At 50.4% G+C, this 22,046-nt stretch overlaps 7 protein-coding genes across 7 annotated transcripts; 4 read left to right on the top strand and 3 right to left on the bottom strand.

Moving 5' to 3' along the window:
* Positions 1-1,186: 1,186 nt before the first annotated feature.
* On the top strand, positions 1,187-3,493 carry C8Q69DRAFT_57843 (putative serine/threonine protein kinase). Its single transcript, XM_028633806.1, has one exon. It carries the CDS (start codon positions 1,363-1,365, stop codon positions 3,334-3,336), a length of 1,974 nt encoding a protein of 657 aa, XP_028490049.1. The 5' UTR covers positions 1,187-1,362; the 3' UTR covers positions 3,337-3,493.
* Positions 3,494-4,958: 1,465 nt separating this feature from the next.
* Positions 4,959-12,186, top strand: C8Q69DRAFT_484911 (hypothetical protein; the record flags this gene model as incomplete). Its single annotated transcript, XM_028631798.1, has 7 exons — positions 4,959-5,012; positions 5,118-7,487; positions 9,019-9,101; positions 10,562-10,589; positions 10,729-10,974; positions 11,059-11,271; positions 11,377-12,186. 7 exons carry the CDS (start codon positions 4,959-4,961, stop codon positions 12,184-12,186), a joined length of 3,804 nt encoding a protein of 1,267 aa, XP_028490048.1.
* Positions 12,187-12,479: 293 nt separating this feature from the next.
* C8Q69DRAFT_454764 (kinase domain-containing protein) lies at positions 12,480-13,820 on the bottom strand. The gene is made up of 4 exons (XM_028629729.1): positions 13,561-13,820; positions 13,172-13,497; positions 12,855-13,095; positions 12,480-12,791 (listed from the first exon to the last, which is right to left on the bottom strand). The coding sequence occupies exons 1-4, from the start codon at positions 13,694-13,696 to the stop codon at positions 12,604-12,606; spliced, it is 891 nt and encodes a 296-aa protein (XP_028490047.1). The 5' UTR covers positions 13,697-13,820; the 3' UTR covers positions 12,480-12,603.
* Positions 13,821-14,478: 658 nt separating this feature from the next.
* On the bottom strand, positions 14,479-16,987 carry C8Q69DRAFT_454759 (putative ribosome biogenesis GTPase Lsg1). Its single transcript, XM_028629728.1, has one exon. It carries the CDS (start codon positions 16,752-16,754, stop codon positions 14,709-14,711), a length of 2,046 nt encoding a protein of 681 aa, XP_028490046.1. The 5' UTR covers positions 16,755-16,987; the 3' UTR covers positions 14,479-14,708.
* Positions 16,988-17,028: 41 nt separating this feature from the next.
* On the top strand, positions 17,029-18,971 carry C8Q69DRAFT_57745 (low-temperature viability protein ltv1). The gene is made up of 2 exons (XM_028633804.1): positions 17,029-17,276; positions 17,337-18,971. The coding sequence occupies exons 1-2, from the start codon at positions 17,254-17,256 to the stop codon at positions 18,775-18,777; spliced, it is 1,464 nt and encodes a 487-aa protein (XP_028490045.1). The 5' UTR covers positions 17,029-17,253; the 3' UTR covers positions 18,778-18,971.
* Position 18,972: 1 nt separating this feature from the next.
* On the bottom strand, positions 18,973-20,915 carry C8Q69DRAFT_57749 (hypothetical protein). The gene is made up of 3 exons (XM_028633805.1): positions 20,573-20,915; positions 20,156-20,508; positions 18,973-20,100 (listed from the first exon to the last, which is right to left on the bottom strand). The coding sequence occupies exons 1-3, from the start codon at positions 20,816-20,818 to the stop codon at positions 19,098-19,100; spliced, it is 1,602 nt and encodes a 533-aa protein (XP_028490044.1). The 5' UTR covers positions 20,819-20,915; the 3' UTR covers positions 18,973-19,097.
* Positions 20,916-21,054: 139 nt separating this feature from the next.
* On the top strand, positions 21,055-22,045 carry C8Q69DRAFT_454755 (NADH-ubiquinone oxidoreductase subunit B17.2). The gene is made up of 7 exons (XM_028629727.1): positions 21,055-21,141; positions 21,198-21,218; positions 21,304-21,310; positions 21,370-21,450; positions 21,518-21,581; positions 21,662-21,799; positions 21,867-22,045. The coding sequence occupies exons 1-7, from the start codon at positions 21,091-21,093 to the stop codon at positions 21,913-21,915; spliced, it is 411 nt and encodes a 136-aa protein (XP_028490043.1). The 5' UTR covers positions 21,055-21,090; the 3' UTR covers positions 21,916-22,045.
* Position 22,046: the final 1 nt, after the last annotated feature.

Below are 22,046 nucleotides of genomic sequence, written 5' to 3'. Positions count from 1 at the left end.
CCCTGTCGACTCATCCTCTCCTCCCTCACCGACTCCCAAGCTCTCCTTCCTGTCCTCATCTCTTATTCCTTCGTTGCTCCTCCTCCCGCTCTCCTCATCCGCTCGACTCCCTCCTGCTTCCTGCTCTTCTCATCTCTCCTCACCTCTCTTCTTATCCTCCGTCCGCTTCCGACCGTTATCGCCTCCCCGATTCCCATTCAGACCCAAGGATAGCAGTGCTCTCGATCAAGCATTAGATAGATCTGATTTCCATCCGATCTACTCTCCAGAGTGTACTGCTCTCTGCCTTCTTTACTTCCGCCCTTCTCCTCCTCACATCCTCTTCGCTACCTCTCTTGTGATCCCACCAGTTCATAATTCGTGCTACCTAAAGCTGTGGTGACAACGAGGCTTCCATCCTGATTGACGTTCCGGCACCAGAAGTCAATAACCACCGGTCAATAGCGTCTGTCTGATACACATCTCAGTCGTGATCGGATCTCAATTGCAAGCATACCGTGTTGCGGTTGACAGTTCTGTCATATCTGGACCTTCGAAGCAGATAACCAGACCCGGGTCACTGTTGGTTGAGGTTGAGCCCTGATACATCGCATCATCGATCAACAGTATACGACATTACCCTTGTCGAACGGAATCTACTTTCAACGTCTGCAGTCCAGCTAAATAGCCTGCATCCGGTTGCTGCTCCATTTATATATGTCTTAGCGTTTTCCGGAAATTCGTCAACCTACGCTGAGGCAACCATCCCTTCCGACCAGGTGTTTGAAGGTCTCGAAACAACCCTCACCCAGCTGTTTTTTATTTCGAATTATTGTCACGATCTTACGAAGCGATTGCATTTCAACTTTTTGACCGATTTTACGTTTCTTCGACTGCCGTCGGGTATCCATTGATCTCTTCGACGCGCGACCTTTCATTGTCATTATCTTTTCACCGGGCTCCCGCTCTGTCCATCGTCGAACATATACCAATGCAACTATAACGCTCTCTTTCAATTTCCTTATCGTCATTACCCTCGCGGGTACCTGTACCGCGCTGTACCATCCGGCCGATCGGTTTCCTTTCCCTTTGTCGACATATCATTTTTGCCGTATTTATATGAGCCAACGATCCGGTGTTTGTTGAGTTTTTATTCGCTTCTCTTTGGTCTTTGGCGGCTGCCTCAATCCGGCGTGATTGCAGACCTGGTTTATTCTTACTCTTGCGCAAACCACATTTGACGGCTGCTCTGGTTCAGCTTGTCTGGTCGATTCGCCTTATACTTTTTGACGACCACCTCCCAGCAAACCACCCGGGGGTTTCCATATACACTCTTCTCTTTTAATCCTTGGACATCACCTTCAACTCGGGCATTTCACAGACATGGAGTGCTTGAAGAACAACTTCGTCGAGGGCCAGCTCCTGGATGGGCGGTTCCAGACGGTGGCTCCCTTGAACCATGGCTCGTTTGGGATGGTCTTCCTTGCTAAAGATACCAAGACTGGCCGGGACGTTGCTATCAAGTGCCTCACCAAGGCATCATCCACCGACCCCAATTCTCCGGTGGCCGTTGATGACCGGTCCGAGGAACTTGAATGCCACAGACGTCTTGGCCATCATCCCAATATAGTCAACCTGATCCACTCGTTCGAGACTGCTGCGCACATCTATCTTGTCTTGGAATACTGCGCCAATGGTGATCTGTACGAGGCCATTAGGCTCAACCGGGGTCCTCTGGAGACGGAACATGTGCGAGACTTCATGTTGCAGCTGATCAGTGCTGTCGATTTTATGCATGCACATGGGCTCTATCATCGTGATATCAAGCCAGAGAACATCTTTCTGGCCCAGGATGGGGCCATGAAGCTGGGCGACTTTGGCCTTGCTACCCGTAGCCCTTGGTGCTACGAGGCCTGCGTCGGGAGTGACCGATATATGGCTCCGGAGCAATATGAACCGTCCACTACCGGCTACTCCCCTGCCAAGGCTGACGTCTGGGCTGTTGGTATTTGCCTGCTCAACATCTTGTTCTCTCGCAATCCCTTCGTCACCCCTACAGAATCCGATGTTCTCTTTGCGGACTATGTTCGTGACCGACAGTCACTGTTTGATGTCTTCCCCAACATGTCGCAGGACACCTTTGAGATCCTGAGCAATGCTCTGGCTCTGGATCCGGAGAAGCGCTCCCTGTCTGGTGTCCGTGAGGCCATCCTGCGAGCAGTGTCCTTCACCACCGATGACGATGTTCTGGATGACTTCTGCACGGAAGATCGCGATGTTGTGGCTGCCAGTGCCAACCGCGAACCGCTCAGGACTCCGTCGATCCAGAGCCCGCAGATCAACCAAGGCGATTCCTTCCCCTGGGCCAAGGCGCTTCAGGCAAGCCCTCCGCAACCTGTTCGTCAGCTATCCGTTATCCCGGACAACGAAAGTTACACCGAGGATCTGTTCCCGCCGTCCGAGACTGCTGGTACATCGTGGTTCTCCATTCCAGCTCCGGCTACCCCATCGATGGCCTCTGTCTTGGATTCAGCTCTGGGTGAATCGTTCAAGTCATTGGCGATTCGCCCCCAGGAACAGCGCTATCCTCCCCAATCGGATCCGGTTCCTGTTAGCGGATCGCTGCCGAACCGCACCATGAAGCCTTTGCCTTCTATGTCCATGGTCTTTGGGCGCAAGAAGTGTGACCAGATCTCAAAGAGCTGGAGTGATCTTTGGGATGAGGAAGAAGAGGAGTCTGAGAACGAGGATGTTATGTTACAGCAGCGACGTGAGCAGAACTCGCGTAGCTGGAGTCAGGAGAGCAAACATGGAGAGTCTTCATCTCGTCCAACAGGACTCTGCGAGCACAAGTCCACTGCATTTGTCAATTCTCGCTCGCAGGGCCCGAAGGATATCCCCAGCTCACCGGAAGAATCTGGTCCCAAGGGCATCCGAGTCCCGGGAAACACCTCCGATGGGGAGAATGAGTCGCCTACCCCGAGCAGCCGCTTCCGTACATTGCGTTATTCCCCTCCGAAGAGGTCGAATTTCGACAAGTGGGCTGCGCTCGGGAACAAGAGGAGGAATTTCCAGCCGAAGGAGCCCTCCAGGCCTCAGAAGCAGCAGTCGATCATGGCGAGCTGGAGACGGGACTGGTGTCCTGCATCGTCAAGCCTCGACTCTGCTCCGACGGTTAGGAAAGATGTTTCGCCAACCAATGATCGCCATCGTCGTGCTTACCTCGACAAGGACTGGCGTCGTGATGCTTTCGAAACCATCAAGCCAAAGAAGTCCAAGCTTCCCTACCATGGCTACGATGGCAGCGTTGACGAGGACCTTGACCTGGTCGGTGGCTGGCATGATATGCCGCTGTAGTTCTAGTTTTCCCCACTTCTTCTTATTCCTTTTTTTTATATTAATGACTTTCCCGCTTCTACCTTTCCTCAAACCTACTGCTGCTGCTGATCCTGCTTGCTATTTGCCTTCCATGATCCGATTGACGCACCCTTTCTTGACATTCTACTTCTCGCCTTTGCTTCGCTTTCATGATCTTCGTTGACATCTTTACAACCACACATACTCTTTCCCAATTATAATTGTCAAGACCTTGTATCGTGCCGTGCGGGCATTGATCCTGGGATGCTGCACTGTCTCTGTATATTACAATTTCTTTTCTGCAATCGTCACCATGCAGCGAGGCGGAAAATGCTACCACGAAAGCGGGATGACAACATCAACATATCATCATCGAGCGGCGTTTGCAAAGCTGATTTCACTTTCTTATGGGGGATTTTGTTTTTGTTTGACGACGCAAGCACAGCAGCAGTATGTTAGAAGAGGATTGGTTTTTGATTTGGAGGGAAAAAAGGGAAAGGAAAAAACCAAAAAAAGGCCAGTGACGGCGAATCAGCCGTCAGCCACTTTTCTTGAAGTTTGCAACGTGGAAAAGTGGAAGGAGATGCCAGGGGACAGCTATGAAGAGTTTATCGCGCTACTCTCCTTTCTGAATGCTTCGTTCATTAGATCTACCTCGTTGAGATCGAATCTGCTTACTGGACAGGACTGGGATGGAACGGGCCTGTATTGTAGCTAGTTAGGTAGATCTACGCTTCAAAGGAGATAGAGAGAACGGAAAAGCGATCGTGTCAATGCTTTCTCTTCTCAAACACTTGTTTCCATAGTAATCAAGTAGAATAATAATGAGTAGGATCTGTCTTGAGTAACTACTAACAGCATCCCTTAATCATATCCTTTCCCTGAGGCGGTGAAAGCGGTAGTCACTGTCTAGGTGAAATCGATGGGGGAGACTCCGCGTGTGGAGAAAAGGCAAAGGCCAGATTCGCCAGTCGCGGCAAACGGTGTAGGCACTCTAACCACTATGATCCTAACATCCCCCAGCGAGAGGTGAATGGTCGCTGACTAGCTTCTCGCCATTTGCATCTTTACCTGCACATCTTGAGTGCTAACTATGCGACCAGCTAGACCGCAAGAGCAGATTTTCATTCCGCTGCTGCGTTGCAAGCTCTTGGGCGGCAAGCTCTAGCCTCCTGGGAAGAGACAACTGCCTGTTCGTCCTGGAAAAAGGCGATGGCATTCCCCATTCCCATGTGTTCATATTTATAAGCGTGATTTTGGGATATTTGATAAATCAAGAGGATGGTGAGTTGCCTCAATTTCGCTTCTTTTTCTCGCGTTGAAAGATCCCGTGAGAGATAAGGGTCATTTAGCGCCACCAACCCCGTCTCCCACACTGTCTTTCCCGGCACCGGCAGCGATATATCCTGTTGTCAGTGCATGAGTTGACGATGCAATATGCCATCATCTGTCTTTAATCATTCCCCTATGCGCGGAAAGCTTTCTCCACGGGCACACAGCTGACCACGCGAGGACGTGTTTTCCAGGGACTTTCTTTTGAGACGGCATAGATCACAGATAACGCAGAGCGATATCTGATCGCAGGGACAATGCGCAGGCGCAAAATGTTACCCGATACAAGGATGGAGTCGTACCTGGGGCGGCTCGGACTGTTGGTTTTGATACTGGCTGGGTTGGTTTGGGCGGATACGACGCCTACCGCTGATGCGACGAGCCATCATAATGGACAGGGCGTCGTTGAGACGACGCAGACTTTATCGTCTCCGATATGTCCGGCGAAGAGTTGGAAGACAGCTCAAGCGGGGTTATTCGAACCTCCCGTATGTCTGGAGATGAGATGGGGGAAGGGGAAGGCTCTGCTGGAGGAGGATGGGGATCGAGTTTCAGCCTCGACGACAACAGTCACTGCGTCGACGACTTCCTCTGGCTCTGATAGCAGCCCAACTGGAACGGGAGCTACGGATCATGAGCTGGATACAGAGTCACCTCTTGATAATTCAAATTTCCTTTCCTTTGAGGATTGGAAGAAGCAGAATCTGGCCAGGGTAGGCCAGTCGGCCGAGAATGTTGGCCGGCATAGACAAGGAGTTGCAGGAGAACAAGAGAATCGACGGAGACCGACCGGGATCAATAATGCTCTCGATTCACTGGGGGAGGATGCGGAGATTGAATTGGATTTCGCTGGATTTGGCGCCGAGGCGCCGGAAAGTGCCGCATGGGGAACGAAACCGTCCAGCGACGGAGAAGCGACGACTGGCCATGTCTATCAAGGTACAGTTGGCGATGCTGAGGCTGAAGGAGTGTCGCGCAGAGGAACTGCACGAAGGAAAGATGCTGGCACGACCTGTAAAGAGAGGTTCAACTACGCTTCTTTCGACTGCGCTGCTACTGTCTTAAAGACGAACCCGCAATGTACGGGGTCATCCTCCGTGCTTATTGAGAACAAGGATAGCTATATGCTGAACGAGTGCCGAGCGAAGGATAAGTTTCTCATACTGGAATTGTGCGACGATATCCTAGTTGATACTATTGTCCTTGCAAACTATGAGTTCTTCAGTTCGATATTCCGCACCTTCAGGGTCAGTGTCTCTGATCGCTATCCGGCCAAAGAGTGGAAGGAACTAGGTGTCTACGAGGCTCGGAATACACGCGAGATCCAGGCGTTTGCAGTGGAGAACCCGCTTATCTGGGCGCGGTATGTCAAGATCGAGTTCTTGACGCACTACGGAAACGAGTTCTACTGCCCGGTTAGTTTGGTCAGGGTTCACGGCACCACCATGTTGGAAGAGTATAAACATGAAGGCGACATAGGCCGTGGAGAGGAAGAGGTGGTTGATCTGGCCATAGAGCAAGCTGAGGAGCCTGGAGTTGTCCAACCGACGGAGCCAGATGATGGTGCAGCAGTCAATGAGCCTACGCCATCCGTGGGGAATATAACTGATGCAGCGACCTCGCACAATGGCACTAATTCCGGGATGTGCCCGTTGGAAAAGACAGAATCCGTGTTGAGTTTCCTAGTGGAAGTCACTGACGTCTGTACCATAGACGAGGCTCCTCTGCCTTCTGGAAGAGCTGAGGATGTGACTCAGGCTTCTACCAGCATTACCAATGGCACTTCGACCTCAACAGACACAACCAACAGCACGGTATTCGTGGATGACGCCTCAGGGGAAGCTAGCGAAATCCAGAAAAGGACTGATAAGCCGGGGCCCAGTCCTGCTAGCTTTTCGAGTTGGTCGACTCAAACAGACAGAAGTGAACAGGATGTCCAAACGGAAACCGATAGCAGACCGACAGTGACAGCGACAAAAGAAGAGCAGAGTGTGCCTCCAGAGCCGGTGAAAGCTACTGTTCCACAGCCACCAGCTGCAAACCCGACCACCCAAGAGTCCTTTTTCAAGTCTGTCAACAAACGGCTGCAAATGCTGGAGTCGAATTCCTCTCTTTCTCTCCTCTACATCGAAGAGCAATCTCGTATACTGCGGGATGCATTCAACAAGGTCGAGAAACGCCAGTTGGCCAAGACGACGACATTTCTCGAGAATCTTAACACGACTGTCCTCAACGAACTGAAGGAGTTCCGTGACCAGTACGATCACGTATGGAGGTCGGTTGCTGTCCAGTTCGAACACCAGCGCATTCAGTATCATCAGGAGATTCAGTCGATGGCTTCGCAGCTGGGAGTCTTGGCAGATGAGATTGTGTTCCAGAAGCGGATATCTGTCATACAGAGCATCTTCGTTTTGATATGTTTCGGCCTGGTGCTTTTCTCGCGGAATGCAGTGGGAAGCTACATGGAATTCCCCAGCGTGCAGAATATGGTGCGATCGCGATCGTACAGTCTGCGGTCCTCTTCCCCTTCCTTCGCGTCGCCTTCTGCGAGCCCGACATCTACCAGGTCTCCGTCTTCTTATGATCGGAAAGCCCGTCACAGGAGGAACATCTCTGAGGACTCTCAGGACTCTCAAAGTGGTCCTATCAGCCCAACTATTGCCTATTCTCCTCCTACACCATCCTCGGACACAGGAAGCCCATCTGACGGAGATGACAAGATGCGGCTGACGCCTGAGTCCTCTCGGGTCCCTACTCCGGATCCGCCTACTTTCCGGCCGGGTAGCAGTCCGCCTACATTGAGTGGACGCCCGCACGATGTAGAGCCGGAAGAGGAGCTGGAATCACCACAGCTACTCTCGCCGTCGCATATACGGCAGCCGCCTGCCTAGCCGATGGATTGTTTTTCGTGGTCTACGTCTACGAGTCGGGGAGGCTAAGTCACGCATCAACAAGACATCCGCGCTTCTGAGGTTACGCCGTGTCGTTTCAGAAATGGTCGGGACTCTCATTTCGTTGGCTCGACCGGCATTGCTGTAATGACTTGCCAGCTACACCCTGCGAAAAGGATGAGTTGGTAGTCGTATGCACAGCCTGGCATAAGTTTGATGGACTGTTGCTACTCATTTGACTACGCTCTCTCTGGGTACAATCCCACGCTGGCGATGTTGCACTAGACCCCAGCCGTCGTCAATCAACAGACAGGCTGAGGCTGGTAAACCGCCAACCCTGCCGTTGACGCGAATTTATGAGCGAACTTATGACTCACAAAATGTGTCCAAGAGACTCTTACTACAGGGCAGAAGGGAATTGCCCTGGACGACATATTCGACGGCCCCTGCCGGTGGTAAGGATATGCTGCCGTCTATTGTGGTCATAGCACACATACACAACATATACCCCTGTATCATTAATTATCATCACAGAGCGGACCAGCCATTATTGTCACAGTACTGTATATACTGGACAAGTGTTTATTTTCTGACCCTTGTCTTCTTCACGAGGCGTTTGTGTATATTAAACTCTAGCGGCTAATGCATAATGAGACTACCTATACCATTACCAGTATAAACTAAACACGAAACAACGAGGATCATCAGGCCGATCACTCGACGTCAGCCATGTTGCTTCCCCCCCCCCCCCCCCCACGTAAACAGACAGGCAGATTCTAGAAATCAGCCACCAGGGAATTGACTTCACGTCGTTCCGGGCGATCGCGCCTTGTGACCCTCGTTGACGGAGTAAAATGTCTTGTTCGACCCGCGCTATCCACATTGCTGGAAAAGGCGTGGCGGTGCGTTGCCCCGACGACAATCGGCCCTTGTTATTTTTTTTACTTGGATTATCCCGATAAACTCAGGACTCTCTCCACCCGTCGCATTTTTTGTTGTCTGCTGCCAAACAAAACGGCGAATACAAATTCCATCTCGAGGACTCCTGTCTATCTCTCTTGACCGTCACTCACGCTTCATCTGCTCTTTCTGTGTTGCGATCGACGAGCCTTTTCCCGCTATCTACAAGTGATTGAGATCTTCTGCCGTTGAAACGAATCCCAGTTCTTAACCCGGACTAGACTAAGGCTTAAGCCATTTCTTCCATCTTGGTTTTAATTGCGAAGACGAGGAGTGGCATTTCCAGCCAACTTGAACTTTTTCGCTTCATCTTTCTTCTTCGAAACACAATCATCACATCATAATGGACGCTACGACAGCTGCGCAGGCTCAGCCCCTGGCAGACCGCCCGACCAACACTCACCTCCAGTCTTTTGAGGAGAAGTATGTCGCTCAATAATGGCCCTGGAAGATTATGGACATCGTCTCTAACTAACGTCTTCGAAAACACAGGCCCCAGGGAACCTACGTGTCACCGTCAGACGGTATCCAGAGCCCTTGCACAAAGAAGCTGAGTGATCTGAAGGGAAAGCGGTTCAAGAAGTCAGTCTAGTCTGCCTGTGGTTGATATCTTCCACACACACAGCAAGGAAATCGATGAAACTGACATTTATCTTTCCTCACAGTGCCGGCAAGCCACAGTCCCTCTTCGCGAAGCTGGGCAAAAAGAGCTACGAACAATCCTCGGCCGCCGAAGAGGCCTCTGCACCTCGAGAGCAAACCCTAGCATGAAGCAACGAAATGAAATTTCACACACTTTGTTTTGCGTCATGGATTGGGTTATGCTCTGGTAGCAAACCATGCGTCTTTCTTCGGGTTTCTGGGTTCTTGGCTTCTTATGCATTTCCTTCTTCTTAGACTGAGAATTGGAATGCCTTCCTTTTTTCTTTTTTTTTTTTATCTCTTTTGGGTCTTTTTTACACAGGGAACGGATAGGATGGGCAGTTTTATTAAAACACATTGGGAAAGGAACGGAACTTTGACGTGGGGTTAGGTTAGGTTGTCACACTCTGTGCTGGTCTCTGGACTCTATTATTCCCCCTTCTGATGCTCAAAGTGCCATTTCAACAACAAGTCCCGTGCTACTAGGATTGTGTGGACTTTCAGTCTGTTTTTGTCAGTTCCACCCCTGGGTTGGCTGAATACTTGGAGTGAAATGTGGGCTTATCGGAAGGATTTCGAAAGAGTTCTGGTTGACTGGTTTGTTCCCAGGTTGAGTTTTTTTCTGGTTGTATTTTCTTTTTTTTTATTTTAATACCTGCGACGATGACTTTTCTTTTCTTTTCTTTTCTGTTTTGTCTTTTTTGTTTAGCAGGACTTGTATCATATTCGAATGAAACGAAAACTGGAACTGGCTACGCTTTGTGTTCTTTGATTAGATGATCGTGTAGATTATAGGGCACCGTTCGGTTAGTCTGTATGCCCTGTGCGAGTTACTGGAATAGTCTGTTTTGTTGTATTTATTTATGTGTTGGTCAGTACGAGTCTTCGGAGAACTCGCCGATAGTAATAATAATGCGGAGTTACGCCCATCGCGACTTCGTATGAGCTCAACAACTCCAATCGAACCAACACAAAAAAGCCAGAATCAATAATACCCCGATCATAATACCCAACATCTATTTAAAATTCCCATGATCACTCTGTGTAATAATAAAAAACCCGACATCAAAATCACCGCAAGATCGATCATCTCCGGAAAACAGAGGCCGATCGATAAAAGCCGAGGTTCGATCCAGACCCAGCTCGGCTACTCCACACCAGCTGGAACTCCCTTTGCTTGGTTAGTCTGGTTGAGCATCACTTGCCTTGACTCCTCCCCGCGCGTCGGGGTCAACAACCGGGGGAAAAGAGATTCTTATTTATTTAAGAACATTCATTCGCATTCGTGGCGACTTCTTCTTTCTCGGGGAAGAGGGAATCAGTTTATCGCTATCTCTATCTGTATCTGTATATCGAGTTTATTGGCTTCGTTTTACTTAACCATGTCGGCCTCCTCGAAGATCCCGCCTATCGCGCTGCCCTTTGTCAGTGAGAAGGCGAAGAAGACGTTGGATTTGGTATGTTCCTTTCCCTCCCTTACTATCTATCCATCCATTCCATATAGATAGATAGATAGTATTCTATTCAATTAAAACAAAAACTAACAACCCCTCCTCCTACATAACAGGTCGAAGAATTCGTCGAGAAAGAATGCATCCCCGCCGAAGCCGTGTTTCGGGAACAACTGGGTGAAGGCCAGCAGCGCTGGACGACCAACCCAGCCATCATGGAGGAGTTGAAGGAAAAGGCGCGCAAGCTGGGCTTGTGGAATATGTTCCTGCCCAAGAACCATTTCAGCCAGGGTGCGGGATTCTCGAATCTCGAGTATGGTTTGATGGCGGAGTATTTGGGGAAGAGTACCGTTGCGCCGGAGGTGGGAATTTCTATCTTTGCTTTTGTTTGATGGGAGGTTGGTTTATATACTTACTGATTGATGTTGGATATGTGCTTCATCCAGGCCACGAATAATGCCGCCCCTGATACTGGTAATATGGAAGTTCTGGCCAAGTACGGAAACGACACTCAGAAGCAGCAGTGGCTGGCTCCTCTGCTGGATGGCAAGATTCGCTCTGCGTTCCTGATGACAGAGCCGGATATCGCCTCGAGTGACGCTACCAATATCCAGTTCAATATCCGTCGTGAAGGAAACGAATACCTTCTCAATGGCTCGGTATGTCAGATCCCTCCTTCCTTCTCGTCCATCATAAAAGATGGAAAACCCACAAAGAATCATAATAAGTGCCGTACAGTAACTAAAACTTGATATGAATAACAGAAATGGTGGTCCTCCGGAGCCGGCGACCCTCGATGCAAACTCTACATCGTCATGGGCAAGACAGACGCTTCCAACCCAGACAAATACAAGCAACAATCCGTCATCCTCGTCCCATCCAACACCCCCGGCATCACCATCCACCGCATGCTCAACGTCTACGGCTACGACGACGCCCCTCACGGCCACGGCCACATCTCATTCAAGAACGTCCGCGTGCCCATCTCGAACATCGTCCTCGGCGAAGGCCGCGGGTTCGAAATCATCCAGGGCCGTCTCGGTCCCGGCCGCATTCACCACGCCATGCGCACCATCGGCGCCGCAGAGCGCGCCATCGAATGGCTCATCGCTCGCGTCAACGACGAGCGCAAGAAAACCTTCGGACAGCCCCTATCCTCCCACGGCGTCATTCTCGAATGGATCGCTAAATCCCGTCTCGAAATCGACGCCGCGCGTCTCATCGTCTTCAACGCCGCAATCAAGATCGATAACGGCGACGCCAAATCCGCCCTGAAGGAAATCGCCCAGGCGAAAGTACTCGTTCCTCAGACCGCATTGACCGTCATCGATCGCGCCGTCCAGGCCTTCGGTGCTGCCGGTGTCTCGCAGGATACGCCACTGGCTTATCTCTGGGCTTTGATCCGAACGCTGCGTATCGCCGATGGTCCGGATGAGGTGCATCTGCAGCAGCTGGGTCGCAGGGAGAATAATTCCCGCAAACAGTTCGTCACTGCTAAGTTGAAGTGGCAGAAGGAGCAGTCGGAGCGGCTATTGGCGGAAAAGGGATTCAAGCCGAGGATTAGCCATCTGTGATGCGTGATATATATAACTATCCTCTCTTTATGATTATATTATTTTCCTACCGTTTTTACGTATTCACAATGTTTGGTTCGAGAATTGTAGCAGGATACAGTTATGGTATGAAAATTTGTATGAAGCCGTTATTATTGGCTGGGACATTCCAAAAACCGGACCACTATCACCACAGTCCTGAATCAGGTTGAATATGAATACTTCTCGGAGGCACATAACACATTAAATCTACATTTCGAAGTAATTTGTAAAGCTCGAGTTTGTCTTTTACCCTCGTTCCAGTCACGGAGTCGGACGAAACCCGATGATACAAAATGAGTCTATATATATTCTACCGACTCTAGCCTGTGGTAAGTCTGGTTATGGAACATCGCGCCTTAAAACCAGAAAAAACACCACTATTTAATAATAATAATATCATTCCTCGCATAGTCCATCGAAGAAAGGATCAGTCAACAGCTGTCTTGCGGTTTTCCTCTCGTCAAGCGCCCATCGCAGCATACACCGCGCAAACTTCAAGAAAACGGCACTCTCTTCCGCTGACAGCGACGGGAGCGTGTCCTCCAGTTTGCGGTTTGGGATGAGCTTTTTGTTCAAAAAAGCACCTGGCTGGTCAGCCTGAGACTCTTGAAAATTGAAATATATGTGTGAGCCAATATATGTCATACCTTTTCTATTAAAGAAGGGCCCTCCAAAGTACTCTCGTGGTCTATAGCAAAGCTCTCCTTCTGGATTCTCAATAGGTTGCTGCCACCTATAGTTCAGCCGTTCAGTTGAGAGGTCCAGTACTCGTCGTGGCGGCGGACCTAATACGGCAACCATTTCGGCAAGATGTATCCAGCTGCTATAACGCCCTTGATCATCGTGTACTTGGCTGAACAAGTCTTTGCCTTCTAGGAGATTCCACATCTATGGTACCACGATTTCATAAGTGACAGAATGGAATCAACCCTGCAGTATAGCCATACTGCTCGGTGTAGCTTACCAGAAGACCGACATTCCATATGTCTGCGCTGTACGTCCAGCCACAGCCTAAGATAACCTCAGGAGCGCGGTACTGGTCCGGTTGTATAGCAGCAAAGCCAGAAACGCCGGACGTCACCCGCTGTGCATGTCCAAAATCTGTGATGGTAGGAACAAGGAGACGTAAGGCGCTAATGTTGAGTGGCCCAAAGTCCCCTACAGACAGATATACAGCGCGGCCAGTTGAGTCGATCTTTCTTTGCATACCACATTTCATTTGCTTCTCAGCAAACTGCTTGATAGCCGCAGGATTCTCGCAGCTCACAAGAATATTTTCGAGCTTCAGGTCTATTCATCCTCCTCATCAATCAACCATCCATTTATTCCACACAAGACAAACAGGGATCTCACCGGTATGCACCACTCCGCACTCTGAATGCAGATAGTCCAGTCCATGAAGCAGAATAAAGATATACGCCTTCACGAGGGAGGGAGGAAACCTCCCACCAGGAAATCGTTGTCGAAGCTGCCAAATCGGCTCCCTCATAGGTTCATACACCAGACATAGATGCCGTCTGCTCAAACCAGGCACCTCGAATGCATCTACATGGGTCCGAATGAACGCGTGACCCCGATGCAATGGATTCTTCCTTGCAATATATTGCTCAAGGTCCCGTTCCCCGATAGCTTCGTCGCTGCTTCCTTGACTGCTGTTATGAACTTTGACTGCAACGAAACGAGAGCGTTGGAAGATATTTCTGCATGAATTGGCGCGCATATTAGTGAAATCGACCCTTAGACCCACGAGTTTGTTGTACATCAGTGGGCTGGCTCTTCATACCGCTTTGTATCACGAGCTAACCACACTGTCGATGAACCTCCCCAGCCCATCTTAACTACCATCTTGTAACGATCGTTGAATACATCTCCGGGACCGACAGGGCAGTATTCTGTGGAATCATAGCCCGGTACTGTCTCCTCGTCGATAAGCTCATCGTTGCGTAGAAGCGTCGGACCCTGTGTGGCTTCTGCTCTAGAAGGCTTCAGCCATGTGGAGAAGACGCTTCGGATGTTGAATATGGTGGACTCCATTCCATTAAGCGCAGTATCAGCGGAGAGAAGATCAATGGAAGGGCCTCCTTGAGTATTGATGCTGTTTGATATCCGAATATATCGTACAATGTCGTAGGAGTCTTAGGTGTAGTCTGATATGTGTTGCAGGCTTCTTCTACGTACGTCCCTCCCTGACGGAAGTAGGAAACCTGCTTTCTACGCTGTTTCCTAGTAATGAACCTCTACGGTGCACCTTCTAAATTCGGAATGCGAGGATCAAAGATAAATGCTAGGCATATCGTACTTCCGCACGGGAAATGCAATATGTATATATTCCCAAGAATATCACCGAGAAGAGCGGCCTAGATGCAGACCCTAACGCGTAACCATAATGAGAAAATCTAAATCATGAACCTCAGGACCTGGTTTGCAGAAATCATATCTGAATAGACACAGGATTACAACCTCCGCAACAAACGAGAGCACTCGCCAGCGAGTGACTGGCATCAAAAGTCATCATCAGCAGCAGCTCTTCCCTTCTTAGCCTTTCTCTTTCCGCCTTTAAAGTGCTTTTTCGACGTGTTTCTGACCTCCGACACATCGACACCCCTTTCCAAAGCGATCATCTGCCGTTCCTTTCGGCCAGTCAGCTGTTTCCGCTGCTGCTGTCCTTGCTCGGTATACTGGTGATTGAACGGCATCGTCAAGTGGCCGGCAGACCTCAGTGACGGGGGTCCGAAAAAGCGGGTGTCAATCTTACGCGAGCGTGGGCCCTCAGGAATCGCATTAGCTGCAGGAAGAGACATAATGTCGGACGATGCATCGTCAGCACGATCTAGTTCAGACGCTGCAGCCTTCGCTATCATGGCTTGTCGTCTGGCTGGGAGATTCGTAATATCGTAGTGGCCCTCGTTGAACTCGAGAGGGTCCATCCGCTCCTGACCTTCCTCGGCATCCTCCTTCGACGAAGCAGGCGGTGGGTGGCAGAACAACAGTTTTCCATTCACATAGTCCTTCAGAATGTACCTCGCAGCACGAGACTCATCAGGCTGTCCCAGACCTTGGGTAGAGAAGCCTCGAGCCTTAGCGTAAGCGCGAAGAAGTTCACTGGCAGTTGGTATGCCTGTGCCGCCTTCTTCGAGCGGTCTGGTGTGGATCTTCATACCATAGACGGCCTCGAGATAGTGCTTCGGAATACGGTGAGCAACCAGACCAGCTGGACCGGTGAATTCACGCTGTTGATCAATAGGCAGGACGCCGTTGACGACCAACTCCGCCTTGGTGGTAGCGAAATTAGGGAAGACCAGACCGGGGCAGTCACAAAGAAGGAGATTCGGAGAGAGGTAAAGCGTCTGGAAATGCTTCGTTTTTCCGGGGGTGGCAGAGACAGAGACCTTCTTAGCTCCTAGAAGAGCGTTGATAGTGCTAGATTTACCGACATTAGGGTAACCGACGAGTCCGATCGTTGTCTTGTCCTTTCGCTGCTGCTGCTGCTGCTCTGGGTCGTCGCTCTGCGGGAGACGATCGGGGGCATTTGAAAGGAAGAGCTCTTCCAGTTCCTCAACGTCGAGAATCCGTGTCCTATAATCGTTGGAACCCTTGGGGATCTTCGCTCCGCCATGCTCCTCCTCCAGGTCCTCCTCGCTCGACCATTCCTCGTCCTCCTCCTGCTTCTCTTGGACGCGCATTTTCTCAGTCGCTTCAGCCAATTTCTCGTCCTCGTCTTCACTTTCGCTCTCAGACCGGTCCTCCTCAAGGAGTCTAGCCTCGTTGCGTTCCTTGGCAAGATGGGCGGAGAAGAATCGATAGCTGATGTCATTTTCCTCGAAGTAGTCGGCCCACATCTCTCGTTGTTTGGGCGTCAGCATATCTGCTTTGTTGACAAGCAAGAGGTTCCGCTTCTTAGGGTCAATTTCCTTCACATAATGCTCCAGATCCTCCGAACGATAGAGAAGAGGGTTTCGAGCATCGACAATTTGCACGACAAGATCGGAACGTTCGATGACACGCCACAGCTGTCTCCAAACTTCAAGGTTTCGCTCGAAAGGTGTCATCAACAGATCCTGATTCTCCTGCAACTCTGCAAGTCCTCGCCGCCACTGAAGCAGACTTTCCCTCTCCATCACATCGAGCTGCTCCCGAGTTGTACTCTCATTCCACTTTGGTCTTCTGGGAACGGTAAGCCGTCCCTTGTTCTTCTGCTGCTTCTTGACAGCCGACCTCTCCTCGGCAGCTGAGAGAAGGTAGGGGTTCTTTTGGTCTGCGTGGATGATCTTGACGTTGTTGATTTTTTCAGCGGTAAAATCGGTGCCCGCAAGCTCAGCGGTACTCAAAAATTCGTCGAGTGCCGCCTGTTCGGTGATACTGCGCATTTTAACCCATGATGCTTCCTTGGGCGCATTGGTAAGGTAGGTTTCGCCGTTGACGCCCTTTCGAGCGATGGCTTGGTTGTGAGAGACTTTCTTCTGCGAAGATGCCTTTCCTTTGCCAAACCGATCGTTCATGAGGCTGTTACCCAGCCCCACGGAGTTTTTGGACTTCGCAAGAACCATGGTGACTGATGGACGATTCTATCACCTGCAATTGTCTGGTTCTCAGTGTCCTTTGGGAAAGAATCGATGGTTGTGCTCTCCGGCAAATGTGGACAGGGCGCGGAGGCAAAATAAGTGGTGAATTTGAAATCTGAACTTCCCCTCCCCACTGGATAAGATAACGAAATTAGTCAGCCATGCCAGTCCCCATCCGGAATTCGATTCAATTCAGTTGCTTGGAGGCTTGTTGATAGATAAACTGCATATGATAATCTATAATTGACATGATATATATATGATATCTGATCAATCCACCCATTCTATTACTTGTCGTCATGTTCTTCGATTTACCGAATGTGCCCGTTGTGCGTAGTTTTTCTTGTAGAAAAAATGCCGATAAGATAACACCTCACGTGACTGCATATTGAACATCCCACTCCGAAAAATGAAATTATTTCCTGATGGACCAGAGACACCAAACGTCCAACTAGAGAATTGAAGGGTTGTTCAATACGCAAAGATGGCTCCGAAGAAGCAGTGGATGTATGTTGATCGTCGACCCACCATTCTCCCCCGATGCTAATTTGTCTCTTCGTTTTCCAGCGATAAAAAGTCTGCTACGACTTATCAGCTCTTCCACCGATCGCAAAATGACCCGCTAATCCACGATCCGGAGGCGCAAGACCGTATTCTCTTTCCAGTCTCTAAGCCACGCACTGGTGGCTCGGAATCAGGCGAGTCCTCTTCCTCTAGGCCGATCAAGCACCTCGCGGATCTCGAACAAGAAATCGACACTTCAGGTGTCCGCAAGAATGAGGGTGAAGCGGCGAACTATGGAATTTTCTACGATGACAGCAAGTACGATTACATGCAGCATCTGCGCGAACTGGGCGGTGGCGGTGGAAACTCTTACTTCATCGAAGCTGCGCAGGCGAAAACAAAGGGCAAGGGAAAGAAGCTCGAAGACGCGCTCCGGGACGGTCTGTCGCTTGATGACTCCAGGAGTGAGTTTGGGGGTGCTAGTGTCTATGGTTCGGAATATGGCTCTGTCTACGATGGCAGATCTACTGCCTCCTCGTACGTGAAAAAGCCTACGTACCAGGACCAACAGGATGTGCCCGATGCGATTGCGGGTTTCAAGCCAGATATGGACCCTCGACTGCGTGAGGTGTTGGAGGCTCTTGAGGACGAAGCATACGTCGATGAGGATGACGAAGATGTTTTCGGTGCCCTTACGAAGGAAGGAGAGGAGGTTGACCCTGAAGAGTGGGAAGACTCCCTGTTTGATAATGGAGATGAGGACGATGGCTGGGAGTCAGATGCTACAGAGAAAGCCCCTGTTCAGAAAAGTACCTCTGAGTCAGGGCCACAACAAGAGTCGCAGACAAGCTCGTCCCACGATGAAGAGGTCTCAGGGGAGTTGCCCAGCGAAGATGCCCCCGTTCCCGACATGAAGCCCGAAGACGGGGATTGGATGCGCGAGTTTGCCAAGTTCAAGAAGGACTCAAAGTCCAAGGCCGTCCCCGCAGCGCCAACAGAGTCTGAGCGTCGAACGGCTGCATCTACCATGTTCACCGTTGGTGGCACCCCCATCCGGAGGAAGAAGCGCAAGGGTGCCTTGACAAACCCCTCCGCATACTCCATGACCTCCTCTTCCCTTGTTCGTACCGAAGGACTGCGGCTCCTGGACGACCGATTCGAGAAGATAGAGGCTCTCTACGCTCTAGATGAGGAAGGCGAAGAATACGAAGATGGCATGTCTGTCGTCAGCGGCATGACCGGCATGACTGGCGCGACGGGTGTCTCCCAGGCTCCCAGCTTCGTCTCCCAGAGCGGAAACGTCCCTCTACGCAGTGACTTTGACGAAGTCATGGACAGTTTCCTGTCCGGATGGACCGATCGCTCCAAGGAAACCCGGAGGAAAGGCGCAAAGGCAAAGAGAGGCAAGAACGGAAACGAAGCAATTGGTATCAAGATGCTGGATGAGGTCAGGCAGGGCTTGGGTCCAGCCAGAATCCCTGGGAAAATTTCTGGCAATGCTTGAAGTAAATTGAATGAATTCGACGACCATCAACGTGAACCAAAAAGGGTCCGAGGCGTTTTTCTTTTTCTATTTTCCGGAATGCATCTGTTCGGTTTTTCTTTTTGTTTATGGTTTTTAGATCATGATGCAGTATTACCCTCATTAGCTTTGATTATATACCATGGTCTTGTTCTCGAAGAAAGATAGTATGTCTCTCTATTCCAGCCCGAGTAACTATACGAATGTGTATCATACAACTAAGTTAGCATCTAGATGTTGCTATCGACGTATATACTGTACAAATATGTAACCAATGGTTTGTCTATGCCTTGTTTCTTTTATCACAATGCACCTCCCACTTTCTCCACAATCCACATGGCGAGTCGGACGTTCCATCCAACTCTCCTTTCTGTTCTCCTCAGATCTTCTCTCGACACGGGCTGCGCATCTTGCTGCAGCCATTGTGTTTCTTCACCTAGTCGCTTCTTCAAGGCTTCATCTTCTGTAACTACTAGCGCTCCAACTTCCAGGTCGAGGCTGTAAGAGCGTTTCGTGTAGTTGCTGCTTCCAACGAAGGTTAAGCTGGGGTGTTCTTCCTTGGGAAGTGTGATCCAGAGACCCTTGGCGTGGTAGGTCCAGCCACCGGGTTCACCTACTGTTCCGCGACGCCACTCCTTGAGCTGAATTGAGTTAGTCCTCTGAGCTTCTGCGACCCTATCGAGAAAGCGTGCAGAGAGATGAGTGTAAGCTGCTGGCAGCATGCCGGAAATTCCGGGAGAGCCGTAGAAGCCGTTAGCCCAGGGTGATGCCGTGAGGACAGTTCCCTGTGTCTGAAAGGGTGCTTGAGGGGTCGAGGATGTGCTTGCTATCAAAAGGGAGGATAGCACAGGATGGATGTTGAAATAGCCGGCCGTAAAAAGCCAGCGAGAATTGGCCAGGGAAGGGGATTTTGTGAGAAGGCTGAGAATCGTCGTCACTGCTGGAAATTCGGTAGATGAATCGGGTTTTAGTAGCGGCGTAAACTGCGCTACAGGGTATACATATGTCGGTTTTGAGGAATTCGAGGAGACGAGTGACTTCGAGTCGGATGGTTGTATGAGAGGGTGCAGAACTGCCGACGCGCAGGATATGAAATCTTCTGGATCATCCAGTGGCGAAGGTCCCATGTTCGCAGCCGGCCAATCCATCAGGTATCCTGCGTTACTGTGTGGATCTGGTAAGATCTGAAAGCTAAGACTGCAGACTGCATGGTGGATGCGGGCGTAGTAATTCGTTAGCTCTTTGGAGTTGAAGACATGATATCTGTCGACGCGGTTGGTGAAGTAATCATCCGAGAGATTTGCTCTGGACCAGAAGAATTAGCTAGTATCAAGTATGTTATGCAAACGGGAGCTCACACCCAGAAAGTATAATCTCGTCATCAATGCCATATAGCTTCATGTGCTGCAGGCCCCAACCCTCGTTTATCCTTCGTGGTACCCATTTTTTCCTCAGACCAGTAAGGTTGGGTGTATGGAACATTCGTATTTCCACTCGATCTGCCCCGTATTTCGATACTAATGAAACGAGCAGTGACGCGCATGATGGGTTGGGTGTTTCGCGAGTTCCTCTCAGAGCATCGGTCAGAATGGAAACCTGCAGCCGTGGGTTTTCGCCAAGCGCCTGGTCGAGCGTTTCAATGAGTTCGAATTCCGTCTTCCCAATGTACAAAGTAGATAGATAGACGCGCCGCTTCGCATGTCGTATCTTATCCTATTGCCAATAGAAACCAATTAGTCCTGTCCAGAGCCATTGCCATCGTGATCTCGCGACAAACCTTCAACGTCTGGTAGAAAGAGCTTGGAGAGTCAAGGATTGTGATCTGAGAGGCAGACACTTCAAACCGAGGCGCGATACGGTCCAATTCGACCGTCAGCCCGCCTAATGGCGACGCAGTCGAAGGAGCAGCCGCGTTGGAGCTGGTATAGACTGAGAATTTGCGACCCGCAAGCTTGCCTCTTGTAGCAACGGACCGCCGTGCTGAGCAGCGAAAGCTGTGTCCTCCAATTCGGCAGAGCATCATGTTCCCAGACCAGTTTCTTTCTCGATCAGAAGACGGTCTACATACAACCCATTATTGATCTCGATCTTCGAAACGATATGCGCGCTAACCAATCTACCATACTCTATCTTGCGCGCGGCGGATCTCTGGCCAATCACTGCAAACATAACAAATCCGATATCACGCTATACCCGATCGGGCGGCCCTGCAATCCCGCTCTGGCTCGACTGCTTCCGTGACGACTTCACGACTCTCTCCGTCGAACGACACATTCAAGGGCACACACCGCGAAGATGTCGACTATTCTCCGTACGCTGCGGAACCTGAGAAGGATTGGCCTCAAGGTTCGACTGTTCCCGTTCAGTACCGGTTAATCATTGCTAACGCCCGTCTTCTACAGGAATATGGCCACCAAATGCAGGTATGTTCATGCGCAAGCGCCTGACGGATATCGTGTCAATTGAAACAGGAGGGTTAACTGCGAGCTCTGTCTGCGATAAATACAGTACATCGGTTAGTCTGTTGGAGAATTGGTCCCTCTGGACAGCCCCCCAAACTGACGGATGCGACAGGTGATACCAAGGCCGGTACCTTGATTGCGACCGACCGCTACGGCAACAAGTACTACGAGAACTTCGAGGAGGAGCTTCCTCGTAAGTAGCAGACTGAGGGGAGTCGAATTGACTTGGCAGTTCCGTGAGCTGATATGGGTGAACTTAGTCCGGACACGATGGGTCGACTACAAGCAGAAGGAATACGACCCCTCCCAGATTGAGCCTGGCTGGTGAGGACTCCCCCTACGCTCTGCATCGGAAGTCGATTTGTCGAATTTGAGCCGGAATGCTGATCTGGTACCTTTCATAGGCACGCTTGGCTGTCCTACATGGTTGACGCTCCCCCAACCGTAGACAGAGTCATGCAGACTGGTATCCGTGCTTGGGAATTGCCTGAGCACAGGCCTAACCTCACCCTCAGCCGTGCTGCCTACAAGACGTACTCGACGTAAGTTTCCCTCGGCTATGGTGTCAATGGCGCTATGCTTGCAGGGATAGACTGACAGTGTGACCAGTACGCGGCCGAAGATTGAGGCCTGGACTCCTGTCGCTGCTGAGCGATAGATTTTCCCTCAAGAGGCGTCCATTCCGTTCTACACTCACAGAGTGCCCTGGCTGCTGAGGTTTGTTGGAGAACTTGTATATATGTGCGACTGCTAGATCAATTTCACTAAACGCTACGGACAAACTATGGT

Source organism: Paecilomyces variotii (genome assembly GCF_004022145.1).
Source record: "Paecilomyces variotii strain CBS 101075 chromosome Unknown C8Q69scaffold_1, whole genome shotgun sequence".
Taxonomy (NCBI): Eukaryota; Fungi; Ascomycota; class Eurotiomycetes; order Eurotiales; family Thermoascaceae; genus Paecilomyces; species Paecilomyces variotii.
Note: the sequence above shows the minus strand (reverse complement) of the source record. Positions and strands in the feature narration are given on the sequence as shown.